Genomic DNA, 18,808 nt, shown 5'->3' with positions numbered 1-18,808 from the left:
AATAGTTAAATTTACAGTATGTGGATCATGGTGGTTTTTAATACAAGAAATATATTTTATCCTGTAACATTTGTGTCCAGTAAAGTAGCTAGAGCTAATTCTTTTACTGGGCAAAGGAAATTTAGTTTACAAATATGCTTGAGAGAGACTAAGCCAGTTCTTTCATGTTTGGTAGATAATCCCATTTAATTATAGTTAATCTCTAAGGGGACGAATCTTTAAAATTTATGACGCTTAATAAACAGGACACTCTCTTTTGTAAAATAATTGTTTTGAAAATAATAGAACACAGGCCTAGTACTGAAACTTTCTTCTATGTGTGGACGAATAGGTCACTGATATACATTAGTGAAGGTTAGGATGCACTCAAGAGTATATTCCTGTGTATTGGACTGAGACCAAGAGCAGAGTATAATAGAGTACATTCATCCTCTGTGTCCTTAAGACTATTAGATTTCTGAAAAACACCAGGATAGTCTTAAGCCTTGTTGGCATTCTGAAATGGCCGGTTTGTCTTCTCTTTGTTTTTTTTTGTTGTTGTTGTTGTTGTTTTCTGTTTGTTTTGCTTTTTTTGCTTTGTTTTTTAAAAAGACAGAGTAGCAAAGCAGAGTTGGTTTGCCTGGTGTTATGTCTTAGGCCTAAACATGGAACAAAATAGCTACAAAACAATAGTCCTGCAAATAATTTTATTATTTAAGCATTATCAAATATTAAGTTTTTGTTGTTTCCGTTTGGCTGCTATCATTTGTTTTATTGTTCTCAATATTAAAAAAAAATTAAAATGGTGACCTTAAGACAAGAGGCCAGGATGGGGACTCAATTGTTTATTGACTTTATAGTGAAAGAGCAGAGATTGTCCTGTTTTTGATAATGTGTGAATCAAAACAAAAAAATGTTCAATTTCTTCATAAAGAAATTTGGTTTCTGTTCTTTGATATACATTTACTTTTTTTTTTTTTTTTTTTTTTAATTTGGCGAGGAGGGAGGGAGAGGGAGGGAGGGAGGGAATCTATACTTACTTTTTTTTTGGTGCTGGAATTTAGGAATTTGCCCTGATATTCACAGTTCAAGGAAAATCAGTTCATTGTATCTTGCCCAGAAAAGTGGGGAGGGAACAGAGAATTGGAGGTGGAGACTTTCAGTGCCTGGGACCGGCTGTAGGCCTAGAGACCACTCTTTTTAAATCCTTTATTTCCTTTTCCAGTTTCCCCTTTCTACTGATCAGGTTTCCCTACTTCCATCTCTAGCTTATCTGGCCTTCCTCATCTCTGATTTTTGTCTGAGGTAAAATCTAAATGGGTAGTATCATTATTTGATGTCATTTAAAATGTAAATAGCTTTACGGTTTGGGTAAGAAAACAATCAGCAGACTTTTAAACATAAATCTTTGTTTTTCCCTTAAAAAACAGAAAAACTCGGAAATTTTGTCAAGTGTGGAAGGCAAAGCTGTCATTCGTCAGTACAATAAAATTTCCTACGTTCTGGTGGAATTTGAGGTGGTCTATCATACAGCCTGGATCAAAGAGATCTCGCAGTTACAGTATGGTGTGTGTAAGACTGCAGTGACACTACAGAGCGGGTGTTAGGAGATTTTGAATGAGCTTGTGGTTCTGGAGAATTTTTACATAAAAATATATATTTTTCAGTTTTATATGTTTTTTACATAAAAATATATATTTTTCAGTTTTATATGTTCAGTTTTATATGTCTGTTTCAGTTTTTTTATATAACTGTGTGATGGTTAAATTTAGATTTGGGGAGGATACAATTATTTATTTCTTTACAGTTAATAATATTCTGATTTTATAAGCAGAAATTGTCATGAGCTTAAAGTTGATATACTAAGATTATGACTTTCTCCTGAAAAACAGTATTTAAAAGTAAATAACAAGACTCCTTATTGATATTTCTCCATATATTTGGGAAGGTTTTTTTTTTTTTTTTTTGTGATTATCGGTAACTTTTTTTTTTTTTTTTGGTTTTTTTTTTTTTAAAACATCTTTATTGAAGTATAATTGCTTTACAATGGTGTGTTAGTTTCTGCTTTATAACAAAGTGAATCAGTTATACATATACATATGTTCCCATATCTCTTCCCTCTTGCATCTCCCTCCCTCCCACCCTCCCCATCCCACCCCTCTAGGTGGTCACAAAGCACCGAGCTGATCTCCCTGTGCTATGCGGCTGCTTCCCACTAGCTATCTATTGTACATTTGGTAGTGTATATATGTCCATGACACTCTCTTACCCTGTCACATCTCACCCTTCCCCCTCCCCATATCCTCAAGTCCATTCTCTAGTAGGTCTGTGTCTTTATTCCCGTCTTGCCACTAGGTTCTTCATGGCCTTTTTTTTTTTTTTTCTCCTTAGATTCCATATATATGTGTTAGCATACTGTATTTGTTTTTCTCTTTCTGACTTACTTCACTCTGTATGACAGACTCTAACTCCATCCACCTCATTACAAATACCTCCATTTCATTTCTTTTTATGGCTGAGTAATATTCCATTGTATGTATGTGCCACATCTTCTTTATCCATTCATCCGATGATGGACACTTAGGTTGCTTCCATGTCCTGGCTATTGTAAATAGAGCTGCAATGAACATTTTGGTACATGACTCTTTTTGAACTATGGTTTTCTCAGGGTATATGCCCAGTAGTGGGATTGCTGGGTTGTATGGTAGTTCTATTTGTAGTTTTTTAAGGAACCTCCATACTGTTCTCCATAGTGGCTGTATCAATTTACATTCTGACCAACAGTGCAAGAGTGTTCCCTTTCCTCCACACCCTCTCCAGCATTTATTGTTTCTAGATTTTTTGATGATGGCCAATCTGACCGGTGTGAGATGATATCTCATTGTAGTTTTGATTTGCATTTCTCTAATGATTAATGATGTTGAGCATTCTTTCATGTGTCTGTTGGCAATCTGTATATCTTCTTTGGAGAAATGTCTGTTTAGGTCTTCTGCCCATTTTTGGATTGGGTTGTTTGTTTTTTTGTTATTGAGCTGCATGAGCTGCTTGTAAATCTTGGAGATTAATCCTTTGTCAGTTGCTTCATTTGCAAATATTTTCTCCCATTCTGAGGGTTGTCTTTTCGTCTTGTTTATGGTTTCCTTTGCTGTGCAAAAGCTTTTAAGTTTCATTAGGTCCCATTTGTTTATTTGTGTTTTTATTTCCATTTCTCTAGGAGGTGGGTCAAAAAGGATCTTGCTGTGATTTATGTCATAGAGTGTTCTGCCTATGTTTTCCTCTAAGAGTTTGATAGTGTCTGGCCTTACACTTAGGTCTTTAATCCATTTTGAGTTTATTTTTGTGTATGGTGTCAGGGAGTGTTCTAATTTCATACTTTTACATGTATCTGTCCAATTTTCCCAGCACCACTTATTGAAGAGGCTGTCTTTTCTCCACTGTATATGCTTGCCTCCTTTATCAAAGATAAGGTGACCATATGTGCGTGGGTTTATCTCTGGGCTTTCTATCCTGTTCCATTGATCTATATTATTTCTGTTTTTGTGCCAGTACCAAACTGTCTTGATTACTGTAGCTTTGTAATATAGTCTGAAGTCAGGGAGCCTGATTCCTCCAGCTCCATTTTTCGTTCTCAAGATTGCTTTGGCTATTCGGGGTCTTTTGTGTTTCCATACAAAATGTGAAATTTTTTGTTCTAGTTCTGTGAAAAATGCCATTGGTAGTTTGATAGGGATTGCATTGAATCTGTAGATTGCTTTGGGTAGTAGAGTCATTTTCAAAATGTTGATTCTTCTAATCCAAGAACATGGTATATCTCTCCATCTATTTGTATCATCTTTAATTTCTTTCATCAGTGTCTTATAATTTTCTGCATACAGGTCTTTTGTCTCCTTAGGTAGGTTTATTCCTAGGTATTTTATTCTTTTTGTTGCAATGGTAAACGGGAGTGTTTTCTTAATTTCACTTTCAGATTTTTTGTCATTAGTGTATAGAAATGCAAGAGATTTCTGTGCATTAATTTTGTATCCTGCTACTTTACCAAATTCATTGATTAGCTCTAGTAGTTTTCTGATAGAGTCTTTAGGATTCTCTATGTATAGTGTCATGTCATCTGCAAACAGTGACAGCTTTACTTCTTCTTTTCCGATTTGGATTCCTTTTATTTCTTTTTCTTCTCTGATTGCTGTGGCTAACACTTGGGAAGGTTTTTATATCCAGTTTTATCATGCTATAGATTTAAATCACAGTCCTAATCAGAGGAGAAGGAATTGCAGCTTGCTTGTCTTCCTCCCTTTCTCCCTCTCTCCTCCTTTCCTCCCTTCCTTCCTTCCTCCCTCCCTTCCTTTTTTCCCCTCCTCTCTTCCTCCCTCCCTCTCTTTCTTTCTTTTCCTGTAACTGAATTTAACTTCAGTTCTGATCTCCATTAAATTAAGAGTATTAGGGCTGTGTTCAAGTACCTCTGAGGGGTGCCAAGGTGTTGGGAAGAGTTAAGTGTGAGGGGGGAGGGTGGATGGTTTTAAGCCATCATCCATCTATGCTGGCATCACCTGGGATGTAGTTGTTATTGTGTGGGCTCAGTTGTTGGTCAGTTCAGGTTCCTGCTTTGTCTCATATTTACCTTAATCTCTTATTCGTAACCTTGGTGGAACCCTGACTGTGTCCGCTGGTAGGAAAGTTTCTCCCTCCCACACCAGGATCTCCGCTTCAGCAGAACACAGAATTGCAGGCATAGGAAGCACAAATTCGGAGGTCGGGTCACTGGGAGTGATGGTGAGAGGGGCCACTCCTAGTTCTGACTCTTGGTTCCAGACCCATGTACTTTAGCTGTTGGGGACACAGCACTATATACAGGCCATTGATCCACTGCATGACTGCATCCTGGAGGACAGGGCTTCAACCCTGCAGGATGTCTTCCCAACTGGCACCTTAGTTAAGCCTTAAATACACCACTTCTATCAGGCGAGCTGTTTCTGGGTAATGCACATGGTAGGGCCCTATGGATCCTAATGAAAACCTGCTAATGGAGCAACGGTCTCAAAGGAGCATTAAAAGAAGGTTATAATTCACATTATAGAAGAGAGCAAAGAGCATTTTTAGCAATTGAAATATGGAGCATGTACTGTTTTGCTTCTACAATACTATGCACTTTTCTAAGTTGTTTTTGTCCTGCTGATTTTTCCTCTTATCTGCACACATTCCATAAAAAGTTCAACAATCACCTGATCTATAAAGCCCTTCTTTATTCTTCCTGGCCGATAATAGTGTCTTCCTCCTCCAGAGGCCCCCCCACACTTTATCATGACATTTGTTGCTTTATAGATCTGTCTTATCTCCCCTACACATTCCAGGAATACTCTCTGTGTCTGTTTCATCTTTGTGTCCTTTCAATAACAGTCATAGTTAACATTTACATAATATTTATCATGTTCCAGGCTGTGTCTAAGCACTTTACATATACAACCTCCTTTGATTCTCATGGCAACCCTCCGAGGAATTATTATTACCCTCATTTTACAGATGAGGAAACTGAGGTACTGAGAAGTTAAGTAACTTGCCCAAGATCACAGAGCTAGGAAGTGGCAGGGCCAGGATTCAAACATGCCTTTTATGTGAACACAGGCTAGTGGAAATGAATTGCTCTGGAAGGCTTCTTATTGTTATATTGATGTAACTATAATTAACCATATAGAAACTTGGAATAATAATTGGAGAACTAGTATTGGCCTCCTTTTGATTTGCTGTATAAAGTTTCTCTAATGATGATTCACATAGAATGTTCACTCGGTCCTGGAGCAGACTTCCTGGCTGTCATTATTATTAGTGGTCTTGCTGACCGTTTTGTCCTATCAAGGAAGCTCAGTACTGCCTTGAGGAACACAAATTTCATTAGTGGAATGTCCCAACATTATCTTGGAATTTACTTGGGAGGATAAATGATTTCTAGCCAAATTTTAAAAAGATTCCAAGTGAATTGGGTAAAGTTTTTAGTTGAAATCTTCATGAAACCAGCGTTGTTAAGAATCATATCAAGACTAATTTTATTTGTTGAGTAAAAGTCAACTAATTTCAAAGGGATATACAGTCTATTTTGTTTTACTAGAAATTTGATGCAGCCATAGTCTGTGAAGTAATGTGAGGCTTGGAAGATACATGTCAAATTCTCATGTTAGCAGTGTTTGTTAATATAAAATGCAACTCAAGCTGGCATATAAGTCTATAAGTGTGTTATTATTATGCCTCTAGAAGTAATTCATGTTAGGATAACAAATGATCTAAGGCTATTCAGCAAGAACCATTTGGGATTATGTATTTCAATTCTCAATAAAAAACGTATCTGAAAGTGCCTATTTATATGAATGATGTTCATGTAGTAACTCAGATGTAGACTAAAAAATATCTTCCTCTACATTCTAGGAGTTCACAACTCAATGGTGTTTAATAAATATTTCTTACTGATATTGAGCCTAGTTATCGATTTAAGTCAAATAAACCTCCTTAAAGAAGCCACTTTGGAGTTAGGTGTAGAAAAGGGTTTGAAATCTATGAAGTGTGTCATATTTTGTAGTTGGGCACATCTTCCAGATCTCTCTCCCAGAGGTTAAATCACAATCCATAAAAATAAACTGACATTGTATTACAGCCCTTTTAGACCCACTCAGAAAAGTATCGCAGTTCATAGCACAAAGGCTAACCATTCTCGGTCCATTTTCACCTCTCTGGATCTGATTTTATAGTTTGCAGATACTCTGCATTCGTTTATCTAAGTTTTGAGCACTGACTGTGTATCAGATACTGTGCCTTAGCACCTGGGATATCCAAAACTATTTTTCTGTTCTTAAGAAATCTGTAGTTCAATGGGGAAGATAGGCATGTAAACAGGGCTGGAAGCAGAAATCTAGAATAAGTTATGTCAATAATTGTTTATTTGTAGCTTTGCAAGCCACACTTTTTGTGCGACATCCAGAAACAGGGAAGTTGCTGGTTAATTTTGATCCCAAAATTTTGGAAGTTGTTCGGGAAACTAAATGCATGATAAAAATGAAGCTGGATGTACCAGAACAGGCAAAGAGATTGCTAAAATTGGAAAGTAAATTGAAAGGAGATAAATTGTACTTGCAGGTAAGATGGATTCTATTTTCTAGTTATTTTGAAAAAGGTTTTTTGTTTTTTTTTTGTATTTTGTATTTTTTCTTTTAAAGAAAAAGATACCTTTGCAGTTGTGCTAACGCAGCATTGGGCAGAAATTTGTTATTATGTTGATTCTTTTAATTTTTTCAGCTTTATTGAGGGTTAATTGACAAAATTGTAAGATAATTAAAGCGTACATTGTGATGATTTGATATACATATATATTGTGAAAGGATTCCTTCCATCTAGTCAGTTAACTAACACATCCATCACTATATATATATTGGTGAGAACATTTAAGTTCTACTCTCTTAGCAGATTTCAATTGTACGATAACGGTGTTATCAACTAGTCACCATGTTATACATTAGATTCTCATATCTTATTTGTCTTATAGCTGAAAGTTTGTACCTTTTTACTAATACCTCCCTATTTCCCCTACCCCTGACAACTACTTTTCTACTCTGTGTTGGATTTTTTAGATTCCACATATAAGTGATATTATACAGTTTGTCTTCCTCTGTCTGATTTATTTCACTTAGCACAATGCCCTCAAGGTCCATCCATGTTGTCACAAATGGCAGGATGTCCTTCTTTCTCATGGTTGAATAATATTCCATTGTGTATATATCACCTCTTTATCCCTTCATCCATTGATGGATGGTTGTTTCCATATTTTGGCTATTGTGAATAATGCTGCAATGAACATTGGAGTGCATATATATTTTCAAATCAGTATTTTTATATTCTTTGGATAAAATCCCAGAGGTGGAATTGCTGGATCATATGGTAGTTCTACTTTAGTTTTTTGAGGAACCTCCATACTGTTTTCCATAATGGTTGCACCAATTTACATTCCCGCCAACAGTGCCTGAGGGTTCCTTACTCTCCACATCCTCACCAGCATTTGTTATTTGTTATTTTTTTTTGATAATAGCTATTCTGATAGTTGTGAGGTGGTATCTCACTATGGTTTTGATTTGCATTTCCCTGGTGACTAGTGAAGGTGAACAATTTTTAATGTTCCTATTGGCCATTTTTATGTCTTCTTCAGAAAAATGTCTATTCAGTTCCTTTGCCCATGTTTTAACTGGATTGTTTGCTATTGAGTTTTGTGAGTTCTTTATGTATTTTGGATATTAACCCCTTATCACATATATGATTTGTAAGTATTTTACTGTAGGTTGTCTTTTCATTTAGTTGATGAAAACAAAATGAGGAAGTTTTTTAGTTTGATGTAGTCTCACTTATTTGTTTTTGCTTTTGCTGCTTGTGCTTTTGGTGTTAAATCCAAAAAAATCATGGCCAAGACTGATGTCAAGAAGTTTACCCCTTATGTTTACTTCTAGGAGTTTTATGGTTTTGGGTCTTAAATTTAAGGCTTTAATCCATTTTGAGTTTATTTTTGTGTACAGTATAAGATAGTGGTCCAGTTTCATTCTTTTGCATGTGGCTGTCCAGTTTTCCCAATATCATTTACTGAAGAGATTGTCCTTTCACCATTGAATATTTTTGACTTCTTAGTATACTCTTGGTTGTTTGTAAATGAATTGACCATATATGCATGGGTTTATTTCTGGGCTCTATTCTGTTCCATTGTCGATTCTTGATAGCATTAAAATACTGACATGCAAACAAAAGGGAAGGAAGTGAAAGGATTATCAGGAATCAGATTTAGACTTCTGGATAACAACAATGATGAATAGTGAGTTCAAAAAATTCTTAATATTATAGTTTTATAGATTAAGTGCATTATATTTTATAATATGTTTAATGATACTAGTAAGATATAAATTAATGAAGTAGGATGACTGTAAAATGACATGAGTGGAAAATGATTTTCAACATTGTGGAGTAAAATGAAGCAACAACAAAAAAGATCAGAGTATTAGAATAGAGATTCTCAAAACCATTTTTTAAAAATAACAAGCTCATTGAGATATAATTCACATACCATACAATTTATCCATTTTAAGTGTACAGTTTAATGGTGTTAGTATATTCACACACTTGCACAATCATCATCAATCTTAGAACATTTTCATCATTCCCAAAAGAAACCCCATATCTATTAGCAGTCACTCCCCATGCTCCCCCAACTCTTTCTACATCTTCCCCTGGCAACCACTAATCTACTTACTGTCTCTATGGATTTGCCTATTCTGGGCATTTCATACAAATGGAATCATTCAATATGTGGTGTTTTGTGATTCGCTTCTTTAACCTAGCACAATATTTTCAAAGTTCATTCATATTGTTCCATGGATCAGTACCTCATTCTTTTTTATGGCTAAATAATATTCCATTGTGTGGTTATACCACATTTTAGGCATCCGTTCATCAGTTGATGGACATCTGGGTTGTTTCCACTTTTTTGCATTATGAGTTATGCTGCTGTGAACATTTGTATACAAGCTTTTGGGTGGACATATGTTTTCATTCTCTTAGGAATATAAACTAGGAGTGAAATTGCTGGGTTTCATTAACTTTGTAACTCTATGTTTAACCTTTGGAATAACTGACACACTCTGTTTTCCAAAAAGACTTCATGCATTATTTTATATGTGCACCAGCAGTGGATGATGGTTCCACTTTCTCCACATCCTTGCCAACACTTGTTACTATCTGTCTTTTTCATTTAAACATCATTTGGATGTGAAGTGGTATTTCCACGTGGTTTTGATTTGCATTTCTTCATGGCTGTTGATGTTGAGGATGGTTTCATGTGCATATTGACCATTTGTAGATCTTTGGAGGAGTGTCTATTCAAATCGCTACCCATTTAAAAATTGAGTTATTTGTCTTTTTTATTATTGAGTTGTGAGAATTCATTATACATTCAAATCCTTTATCAGATATATGATTTACAGATATTTTCTTCTGTTCTGTGGGTTTTTTCATTTCTTTTTTTTTTTATAAGCCAAGCAAATTAAGAATGGAGGGTTTTTTAAAAAAATATTTATTTATTTATTTGGTTACACTGGATCTTAGTTGCAGCAGGCGGGCTCCTTAGTTGCGGCTCCAGGACTCCTTAGTTGCGGCTCACTGGCTCCTTAGTTGTAGCTTGCCAGCTTCTTAGTTGTGGTACGCAGACTCCTTAGTTGTGGCATGTGAACTCTTAGTTGCAGCCTACATGCGGAATCTAGTTCTCCGACCAGGGATCAAACCCAGGCCCCCTGCATTGGGAGTGCAGAGTCTTATCCACTGCGCTACCAGGGAAATCCCCTCTTTTCATTTTCTTGATAGTATCCTTTGAAGCACAAACATTTTAAAATTTTGATGAAGTCCAATTTATCTACTTTATCTTTTGTCCCTTGTGATTTTAGTGTCATTTCTAAGAAATCATTGCCAAATCCAAGGTCACAAAGATGTATGCATATGCTTTGTTCTAGGAGTTTAATAATTTTAGCTCTTACCAGAATATTATATACATATATATACACACACATATATATATATTTCAAAACCTGGGCTTCCCTGGTGGCGTAGTGGTTAAGAATCTGCCTGCCGATGCAGGGGACACGGGTTCGATCCCTGGTCCAGGAAGATCCCACATGCTGCGGATCAGCTAAGCCCATGCGCCACAACTACTGAGCCTGCGCTGTAGAGCCCGTGAGCCACAACTACTGAAACCCGCGTGCCTAGAGCCCATGCTCTGCAACAAGAGAAGCCACCGCAATGAGAAGCCTATGCACCGTAACGAAGAGTAGCCCCTGCTCACCACAACTAGAGAAAGCCCACGTGCAGCAAGGAAGACCCAATGCAGCCAGTAAATAAATAAATAAATGTTCCTTTAAAAAACCTCAGGGGAGCGTTGGCGTTGTGAAAACTTGGCTTCAGCGTCAAAAGCCCTAGGTTTTCGTACTGGTTAGTTGCAACTTTACATGACTGAATGTCAAAGTACTGCTTATAAATTAAGGTTAATATCACGTGCATTGACTCTTACAGGATTTTACTTAGTATTGAATAATATTATGAAAGTCAAAGTCCTTTGCGAAGTGTCAAGTGTAAATAAAAGTTCAACTACAAGTAAGAGAAAAGGAGGAAAGGAATTAATACCTTTGAAACTATTAAGTAAACATTGCAACAGTTTAATATTATTAATTTGGGGAAGAATTAACTTGAAACCACATCTCCCATCACAGTGCAATAAGTTACAAAATGGTAAAAAATTGATCATCATGGTTCATCTGTAAAAAATATCTAAAAGAAAATAGAATAGCTTTGTGTGTACATTTATTCTGATTCAAGAAAACAAGTGTGGCATCAGTGATAAGTATGCTGTAATATGTCAGAAGACAGGGAACAGAAAGGGTGAAAATGTGTAATGACAGACATAATGAAAAAATAATTGTCCAAACCATTTAAAACGGCATGAATCTAGAAAGACAAATAATAATTATGAAAAATGTAAATCTAGGAATCTCCAATGACTTACTGTTTAAAGGGGATGCTCAGGTAATTTACAGGTGAGGAAAAAGTACAGCAAATTAGTACAAATAGTCAGCCTCCATCTTTCAGGGCTATGAGGAAACAGGTAAAATGAAACCTTCTGGGTATGAATCAAAATATGACTGTTGCTTTAAAATAAAGTAAAACATGCCATTTTGACTTTTAACAGGGTCTTCTGCAGAATTATGATGAGTTATGTCAGGAAGTGCCTCCTGTGTTTGTCAATCTGATGACCCCTAAAGTGAAAAAGGTTGGTAATATTGAAGGTTTATATTGACTTCCCTGTCGTTTAAAATTAGATTCCAGTTCTATAGATTATGGATTTTAGAACATCTATTCTTGCCAAAACCCTCTTTCTAGTTCAACTTTATAGCTCTATTTTCCCTACAGGATGATTTCTTGTCTAAGTTTTGTTGCCTTTGAAAAACAAATAAATCTAAATAATGAGCACTTTCTAAGAATCCATGATTGCTTTATGGACAGCCAAAGATGATTAAAAACAAAAAGTCACCTTTACTAGGTATAATGGAGGGGAAATAGAATTAAGGAAATACAGCCTATAATATTTCCAGGTAATAAAAGGCAGCCTGTTTTATAAATGCAGATGCTCCTTTTTAATAATGGAAACTGTTTTTCTCTTTTTCTAGGTGGAATCTGTGTTGAGACAAGGGCTCACAATATTGACATGGTCATCTTTAACACTAGAAAGCTTTTTTCAAGAAGTTGACTCAGTTTTGGATATGTTCAATCAACTCTTAAAGAAGGTATGATGGATACATTTTTTAAAACTACATACATTAATACTCAGGCTGTAAGTAATGGTTTGATTATCTATGAAAGCTCTTTAAAGGGTGTGACTTTTAACTAAAAGGACATCCATTACGTTAAAAAAAAAAGCTTTATGTTTCTTTAACTGATTTGGGGCCTTTTCATTTAGGGTTGCCTTGTTCTTGTCCCCGAATTACCTTGCCTTTAATATGTTAAAATGATGGTTCAACTCCACAGCGTAGTTTAGAAAATAGAATAGATTGTAGACTGTGGAAGATGGCAGGATGGAGTGCTTACATTTTAAGGCATCTAATGTTAATTAGATGAGGTAGTCATCCAGTTGGAGACTGTCTATTGGTTTCTGATATGTTTGCTACATGAAACATGCATATCTTTTTAGATGTGCTAGTCTGTCTGTGGTGGCAGCATGGTGTTATAGACAAAACCCAGAGGCTTGGGAGTCAGATAAACCGAAGTAGGATTCTTTGACTTTCACCAGCTGTGTGTTCCTCCCGGGGCTACTTGACTTCTCTGAGCCTTGGTTTCTCTAGCTGTAAAACTGGGATAGTAATGATTCATGGGCTGGAATGAGGACTGAAGGAGATAACGCATATGAGGTTATGGCACATGTTGCTGCTCAATTAAACTTCAGTTCCATGTCAAGCACAGATGTACTCCTAAAATTCCCACCAAATTATGCTTGGCTCAGGATGCAAGTTTCCAGATATAGCCCTCTAAATCAATTTATAACTCAAGGGCATTTTGGATGAAAGAGGAGTTTTCTTCTATGTGTGTTTTCTCATTGGTAGATCAATGACTTGTGTGAAATGCATATTGATACAGTTCTAAAGGAGATAGCCAAAACGGTATTAATTTCCCTGCCCGAAAGCGGTGCTACCAAAGTAGAAGATATGTTGACACACAATGAGGTATGCATTTATGTATTATATTTTATTCATAGAAATACTGTCTCATAAACCTAAAATGTGAATTTGCAATCTAAAAGTAGAAATCTCTGTCCATGGCATTTAGACATTCTGGGGGCTTTTTGGACATCCTCAGCTCCAAAGACTTATAAGGTATCAACAGCTCAAGCCCAGGGTCACACCTTAGACATTATCTTAAAAATGTCCTCAGCCTCATGCTGGAGTCCCCTTGGGTCCTGTCAGTGCTCACTGCTCTTCGTCCTCTGTGCATGCTCCCAGGGCAATATCATCTACACTCATGGTTTTAACCACCACATCCTTTCCCCTTAAGTCACCCGTACACCTGGGCATCATCCGGCGTCCTTTCCTCACTTCCATCCCCAAACTCAGTCAGTCTTTTAGGGCTTAGCCAGGTTTTGCCTCTTACTAAGATTCTGCTTGAATTGCCTCTTCTTTTCCATACCTACTACCCTTTTCTTAGGTCACGCTTTTACTTATTTATTTTTTGAGCCGAGAAAGGTTTATCGCAAGGGCCATGCAAGGAGAACGTGTAGCTCATGCTCAAAAAGCCTGAACTCCAGATCAGGCTTTTAATGCTCATTTGAGTTTAGCATGTGATGTTGTGATCTAACTGGTTTCTCTGCCCCCATATTTGGCCCCATCATATCCATCATCCTCCACCTTGCCACCAAAGCTGATTGTGGAAACTCCCCAGCTTAAATCCTTCAATGGCAGTGGCACCCACCTAACCTCCTCAGCATCACATTATAGTGATCTTATTTGATTACCTATTTATCCTCCATTGGCTCAAAAGCACAAAGACAGGAACCCTGTCTAATCATTTTTGAGGCCTGGCACATAACACAGTCTTTCTCAAAAGCACTCACTTTATGTTTTGTTCAAAACATAAAGCGAAGGCATTTTTCTTTCTTGCCTGCCTTGTGCTTCAGCTACACCCACCTTGCTGGTTTGAGTCACCTTGCTAATGTCCTTTTCAAGACAACCAAGGATGGCTCCATCTCAAGGGATCTAACCTGACCCATGGGAAGCAGGTGCCTTTGCCTCTCTTTCTATGGAAATGCAGCTGCTTCTTCCCAGGACACCTTTCTGTGCCTTTTGGGCAGCCAGCCAGCCTCTTGTTTCAGGACTACTTAGGCATGGGGAAGCCCCTCTATTCCCCGATTGTAGAGGTCATGGATCATGGTCTCTGAGTAGCTCTTTTGAAGTTCCCTTCACTTACTTCTACCAAATCTCTATCAATGATCAAACTTCCCTTCTATAACCGCAAGGTGGGCAATGTGCTGAGGGTTACCTCCCCTGCTACCTTTGGATAAACTGCCTTTTTCATAATGTGTAGGATCTTAAAAGCATTTGTTCTCAGCATTGGGGCCTTGGCTGTAACGGAGACAGCACTAAATGACCAATTTTAACATCCTGTGTTCAGAGTATGCAAGTTTAAAATGACTATATCTTCCTGGCCATTTTTCTCTTTTATCATTGTTAAGCTTTTTATCCTTAAAGTCTATTTTGTTTGCTATCAGTGTAGTTACACCAGCTCTTTTTGGTTATTATTATCCAGATATATCTTTCTGTATTCTGTTACTTTCAACCTTTCTGGGTTCTCCTATTTTAGGTTTTCTCTTGTAAAGAACATTTAGCTGGATTTGGTTTTTAATCTACTCTGAAAAATCTCTGTTTTTTAAAAATTGGTGATTTTAGTCTATTCACATTTATCCTATCAATATATTTGGGTATACTTCTACTCTCTACCCTCTTACTTTGAATTTTCTATTTACCCAAATTTACTTATCTGTTTCTTGAAGTTACTTTTTATTCTTTTTCAAATATATGTGGCCTTTTATATATATAATCTTCTTCCTTTCTCTTTTTTAAATTCTACTTCTTCATTTAGATATTTAAAATATATTTTATAACAGTCCCATTATCTGAAGAAATTGGAGGTCTAATTCTGCTCTTTTCTGTCTCTGTCAAATCTTGCTCAGGATGGCTTGTGTCTTCATGTTTTTAATATTTTGGATTGTGAGCTAATTTGCACATGTCTGTTTAGTTGAGAACCTGTCTCTTTTTATTTGCTCCTGTGTGGTGCCTAGGAGTTTTACCAACTCAGTCGATAGTTTGAGTTAGTTTCTCAGACGATAGAATTTCCAAAACTCCAAGGTAGTATAGATATAATCTCAAGTCCTAAACCTGTATGAGGTGAGCTAGTGGTTGTAAATTTCCAAGGGAGACGTTGTCCGTCTGCCCCAGAGCCTCAACCAAGATCGCTAACTGTGCTTGAGACCGCAGCCCTTGATTTGCCTGATGACATGTGGGGGGAGGGGAAGGGTTCCAACCTCCTACCCTTGTGAAGGGATCCAAGGCCTCATGTGGTGTTTTGGTTATGGGAAAAAAACCTACAAAAGTTGTAGCTTCAGCTTACTTTTCATTTTAGGCCTATGTCTTTTTTTTTTTTTTTTTGAGATATAATCTGTATACAGCAGATTGCACAAATCTTAAGTGCACTATTCAGTGAATGTTTACATATGACACACCCATGTAACCTTCTCCAAGAGCAAGATATTTTTTTAAAAGATTTATTTATTATTAATTTATTTACTTTTGGCTGCGTCAGGTCTTAGTTGTGGCACACAGATCTTCGTTGAGGCATGCGGCGCGCAGGCTTCTCTCTAGTTGTGGCATGTGGGTTTTTCTCTTTCCTAGTTGAGGCGCACGAGCTCAGTAGTTGTGGTGCGTGGGCTTAGTTGCCCCATGGCATGTGGGATCCTAGTTCCCTGACCAGGGTTTGAACCCGCATCCCCTGCATTGTAAGGCGAATTCTTTACCACTGGGCCACCAGGGAAGTCCCAATCCAAGAGCAAGATATTGAACATTTCCTTCACTGCAAATGATTCCCTCCTGCTCCATTCCAGGCAACAAACATCCTCCACCCCAAAGTAATCACCATTTTGGCTTCTGTCACCGTATATTAGCTTTACCTGTTTTTGAACTTCACATAAATGGAATCATGCAGGATATATTCTTTTTTTTCAAAGGTTTTTTTGATGTGGACCATTTTTAAAGCCTTTATTGAATTTGTTGTAATATTGCTTCTATTTTACATTTTGGTTTTTTGCCTACGAGGCATGTGGGATCTTAGCTTCCCTGAGCAGGGATCGAACCCGCACCCCCTGCACTGGAAGGCAAAGTCTTTACTGTGGGACTGCCAGGGAAGTCCCACACATATTCTTTATGTCTGGCTTATTTTGCTCAGGGTCTGTGAGATTCATCTGTGTAGTTGTGTGCAATAGTGGGTTCTTTCATTCTCATTCATTGCTGACTAGTATTTAAATTTCTGAGTTTATTACAATTTATGTGTCTGTTCTACTGTTGGAGGCATTTGGATAGTTCATAGCTTTTGATTATACACTGAGCATTCTTGTACATGGTTTTTTTTTGTGAACCTAAACACCTATTTTGGTGGGTATATTCCCATAAGTGAAATTGCTGGGTCATAGTCATAGATCATGAATATATTTAACTTTCGTAGAAACTTTCTTTTTAGAGTTGATGTGTTTGAATTAGGAACCAAACAGGTTCACACATTGCATTTGATTCATATACCTCTTAAGTTTCTTTTTATCATCTCCCCTTTCTTTGCTTGTACCTTTTTTATTGCAGTAAAATATACATAACACAAAATTTATAATTTTAACCATTTTTTTAGTGTACAGTTCAGTGGCATTAAGTACATTCACAGTGTTCTGTAACCATTACCACCATCTGCTTCCAGAACTTTTTATTATCATCTACACAGGAGCTCTGTACCTATTAAACAATAATTTCCCATTTCCCTCCCCTCCACCCCAGACCGTGGTAACCTCTATTCTACTTTCTATCTTTATGAATTTGCCTATTCTATGTATGTCATGTAAGTGAAATCATACAACATTGTCCTTTTGTGTCTGCCTTATTTCACTTAGCACAAGGTTAATCCATATTATAGCATGTATCAGAATTTGATTCCTTTTTAGAGCTGGATAATATTCCATTGTATAGATATGCCACATTGTGTTTATCCATTCATCTGTTGGTAGACGTGTGGGTTAGCTATTGTGAATTAAGCTATTATGAGCACTAGTGTATAATTATCTGAGTCCCTACTTTCAATTCTTTTGGGTATATACTCAGAGTGGAATTACTGGATCACATGGTAATTCTATGTTTAGCTTTTGAGAAATCACCAAATATTTTTCCACGGTGGCCATACCATTTTACCTTCCCACCAGCAATGCACAACAAAGGTTCCAACTTCTCCACCTGCTTGCTGACAGTTGTTATTTTCCATTTTTAAAAATTAAAGCATTTTTCATAATAATCTGAATGGGTGTGAAGTCTCATTGTGGTTTTGATTTGCCTTTTCCTAATGACTACTGATGCTGAGCATCTTTTCATGTGTTTATTGGCCATTTGTATATTTCTTTGGGGAAATGTCTATTCAAGCTTTTTGTTTTTTTTTTTTGCCATCTTCCTTCTTTTAATGCTCTTTATTTGTTGAAGAAATGGGATCATTTGTCCTATAGAATTTTCCATGTTCTATATTTTGCTGATCATATCCTAGTAGTATGATTTAACATATTAACATACTCTTCTATTCCCTGAGTTTCCTGTATATTTTAATTAGCTCTGGAGGATTGATTCAGTTCAGGTTCAATTACTTTTTCTTTTCCTGACTGAAAGGTGACACTGTGTACTTCCTATTGCATCACATCAGGAGGCACATTTTATCAGGCTGTTTCCCTTTTCGTGATATTAAGATTAATTAGTGGGCTGAGGTGCAGTCAGCTTTATCCATTATTATAAAGTTTCCCACCAACCTTTCACCTGAAGAGTTGAGCAGCCTTTGATTATTATTGCCTAGAGCCATTATTGTTGCCTAGAGATTGCAAAATGTTGATTTTCTAATTTTAGCATTTATGGATAAAATATTTCTATAAAGAAGAAATTTCCCTCATTATCTGGTTGGTTACTGTGAAATAATGTTTGTACAGAAAAGTCAAGTTCAGTGCTTCAGTTTTTATTTTATATACCAGTTTTCAAAATAATGAGTTGGCTCACTAGCAACTTCTAAAATACCCATTGTGGTTTAAATTATTTAAAGATCATTATGAATATATGGATTATTATATATTTGAGGGATTCAGTCCATTGCAGTCATTATTCTTTTTTATGTTTAAATTTTCTCATCTTTGTCCAGTGGAATTCTACAGGCTGGCTTCTATGTTTTTGATATGACTCCAGTAGTCTTTGAAAGCTTTCTTGCTTCCTGGAACCGTAGGAAATCTTAGGCTTATCTTGCACATTTCCTGCCCCAGATCTGGGATTACTCATTTTTCCAGTCAGCCCTCATTCCTTTCAGTGTTACTTGTGGAAAATGATGTTTGGAGATCACAACCTAGGTGCTAGGAAAAGCACTCATTGTTAACTTTTAGCTATTCTTATAGTATTATTTCTGCATCTCTAACTAATATACTTGGGGTACTATTTCTTGAGTTGGCAAA

At 36.6% G+C, this 18,808-nt stretch overlaps 1 protein-coding gene across 1 annotated transcript in view; it reads left to right on the top strand.

The window, feature by feature from the left end:
* The window catches only part of DNAH8 (dynein axonemal heavy chain 8), a 310,762-nt gene that overhangs the window by 31,403 nt on the left and 260,551 nt on the right, over positions 1-18,808 (top strand). Inside the window, exons 13-17 of the mRNA XM_061195092.1 lie at positions 1,410-1,545; positions 6,908-7,095; positions 11,726-11,806; positions 12,204-12,320; positions 13,134-13,253. Of these exons, the coding sequence (XP_061051075.1) occupies positions 1,410-1,545; positions 6,908-7,095; positions 11,726-11,806; positions 12,204-12,320; positions 13,134-13,253 (642 nt within the window). The remainder of the gene's footprint in view (positions 1-1,409; positions 1,546-6,907; positions 7,096-11,725; positions 11,807-12,203; positions 12,321-13,133; positions 13,254-18,808) is intronic.

The sequence above is a fragment of the Eubalaena glacialis genome, chromosome 7 (assembly GCF_028564815.1).
Source record: "Eubalaena glacialis isolate mEubGla1 chromosome 7, mEubGla1.1.hap2.+ XY, whole genome shotgun sequence".
NCBI lineage: Eukaryota > Metazoa > Chordata > Mammalia > Artiodactyla > Balaenidae > Eubalaena > Eubalaena glacialis.
Note: the sequence above shows the minus strand (reverse complement) of the source record. Positions and strands in the feature narration are given on the sequence as shown.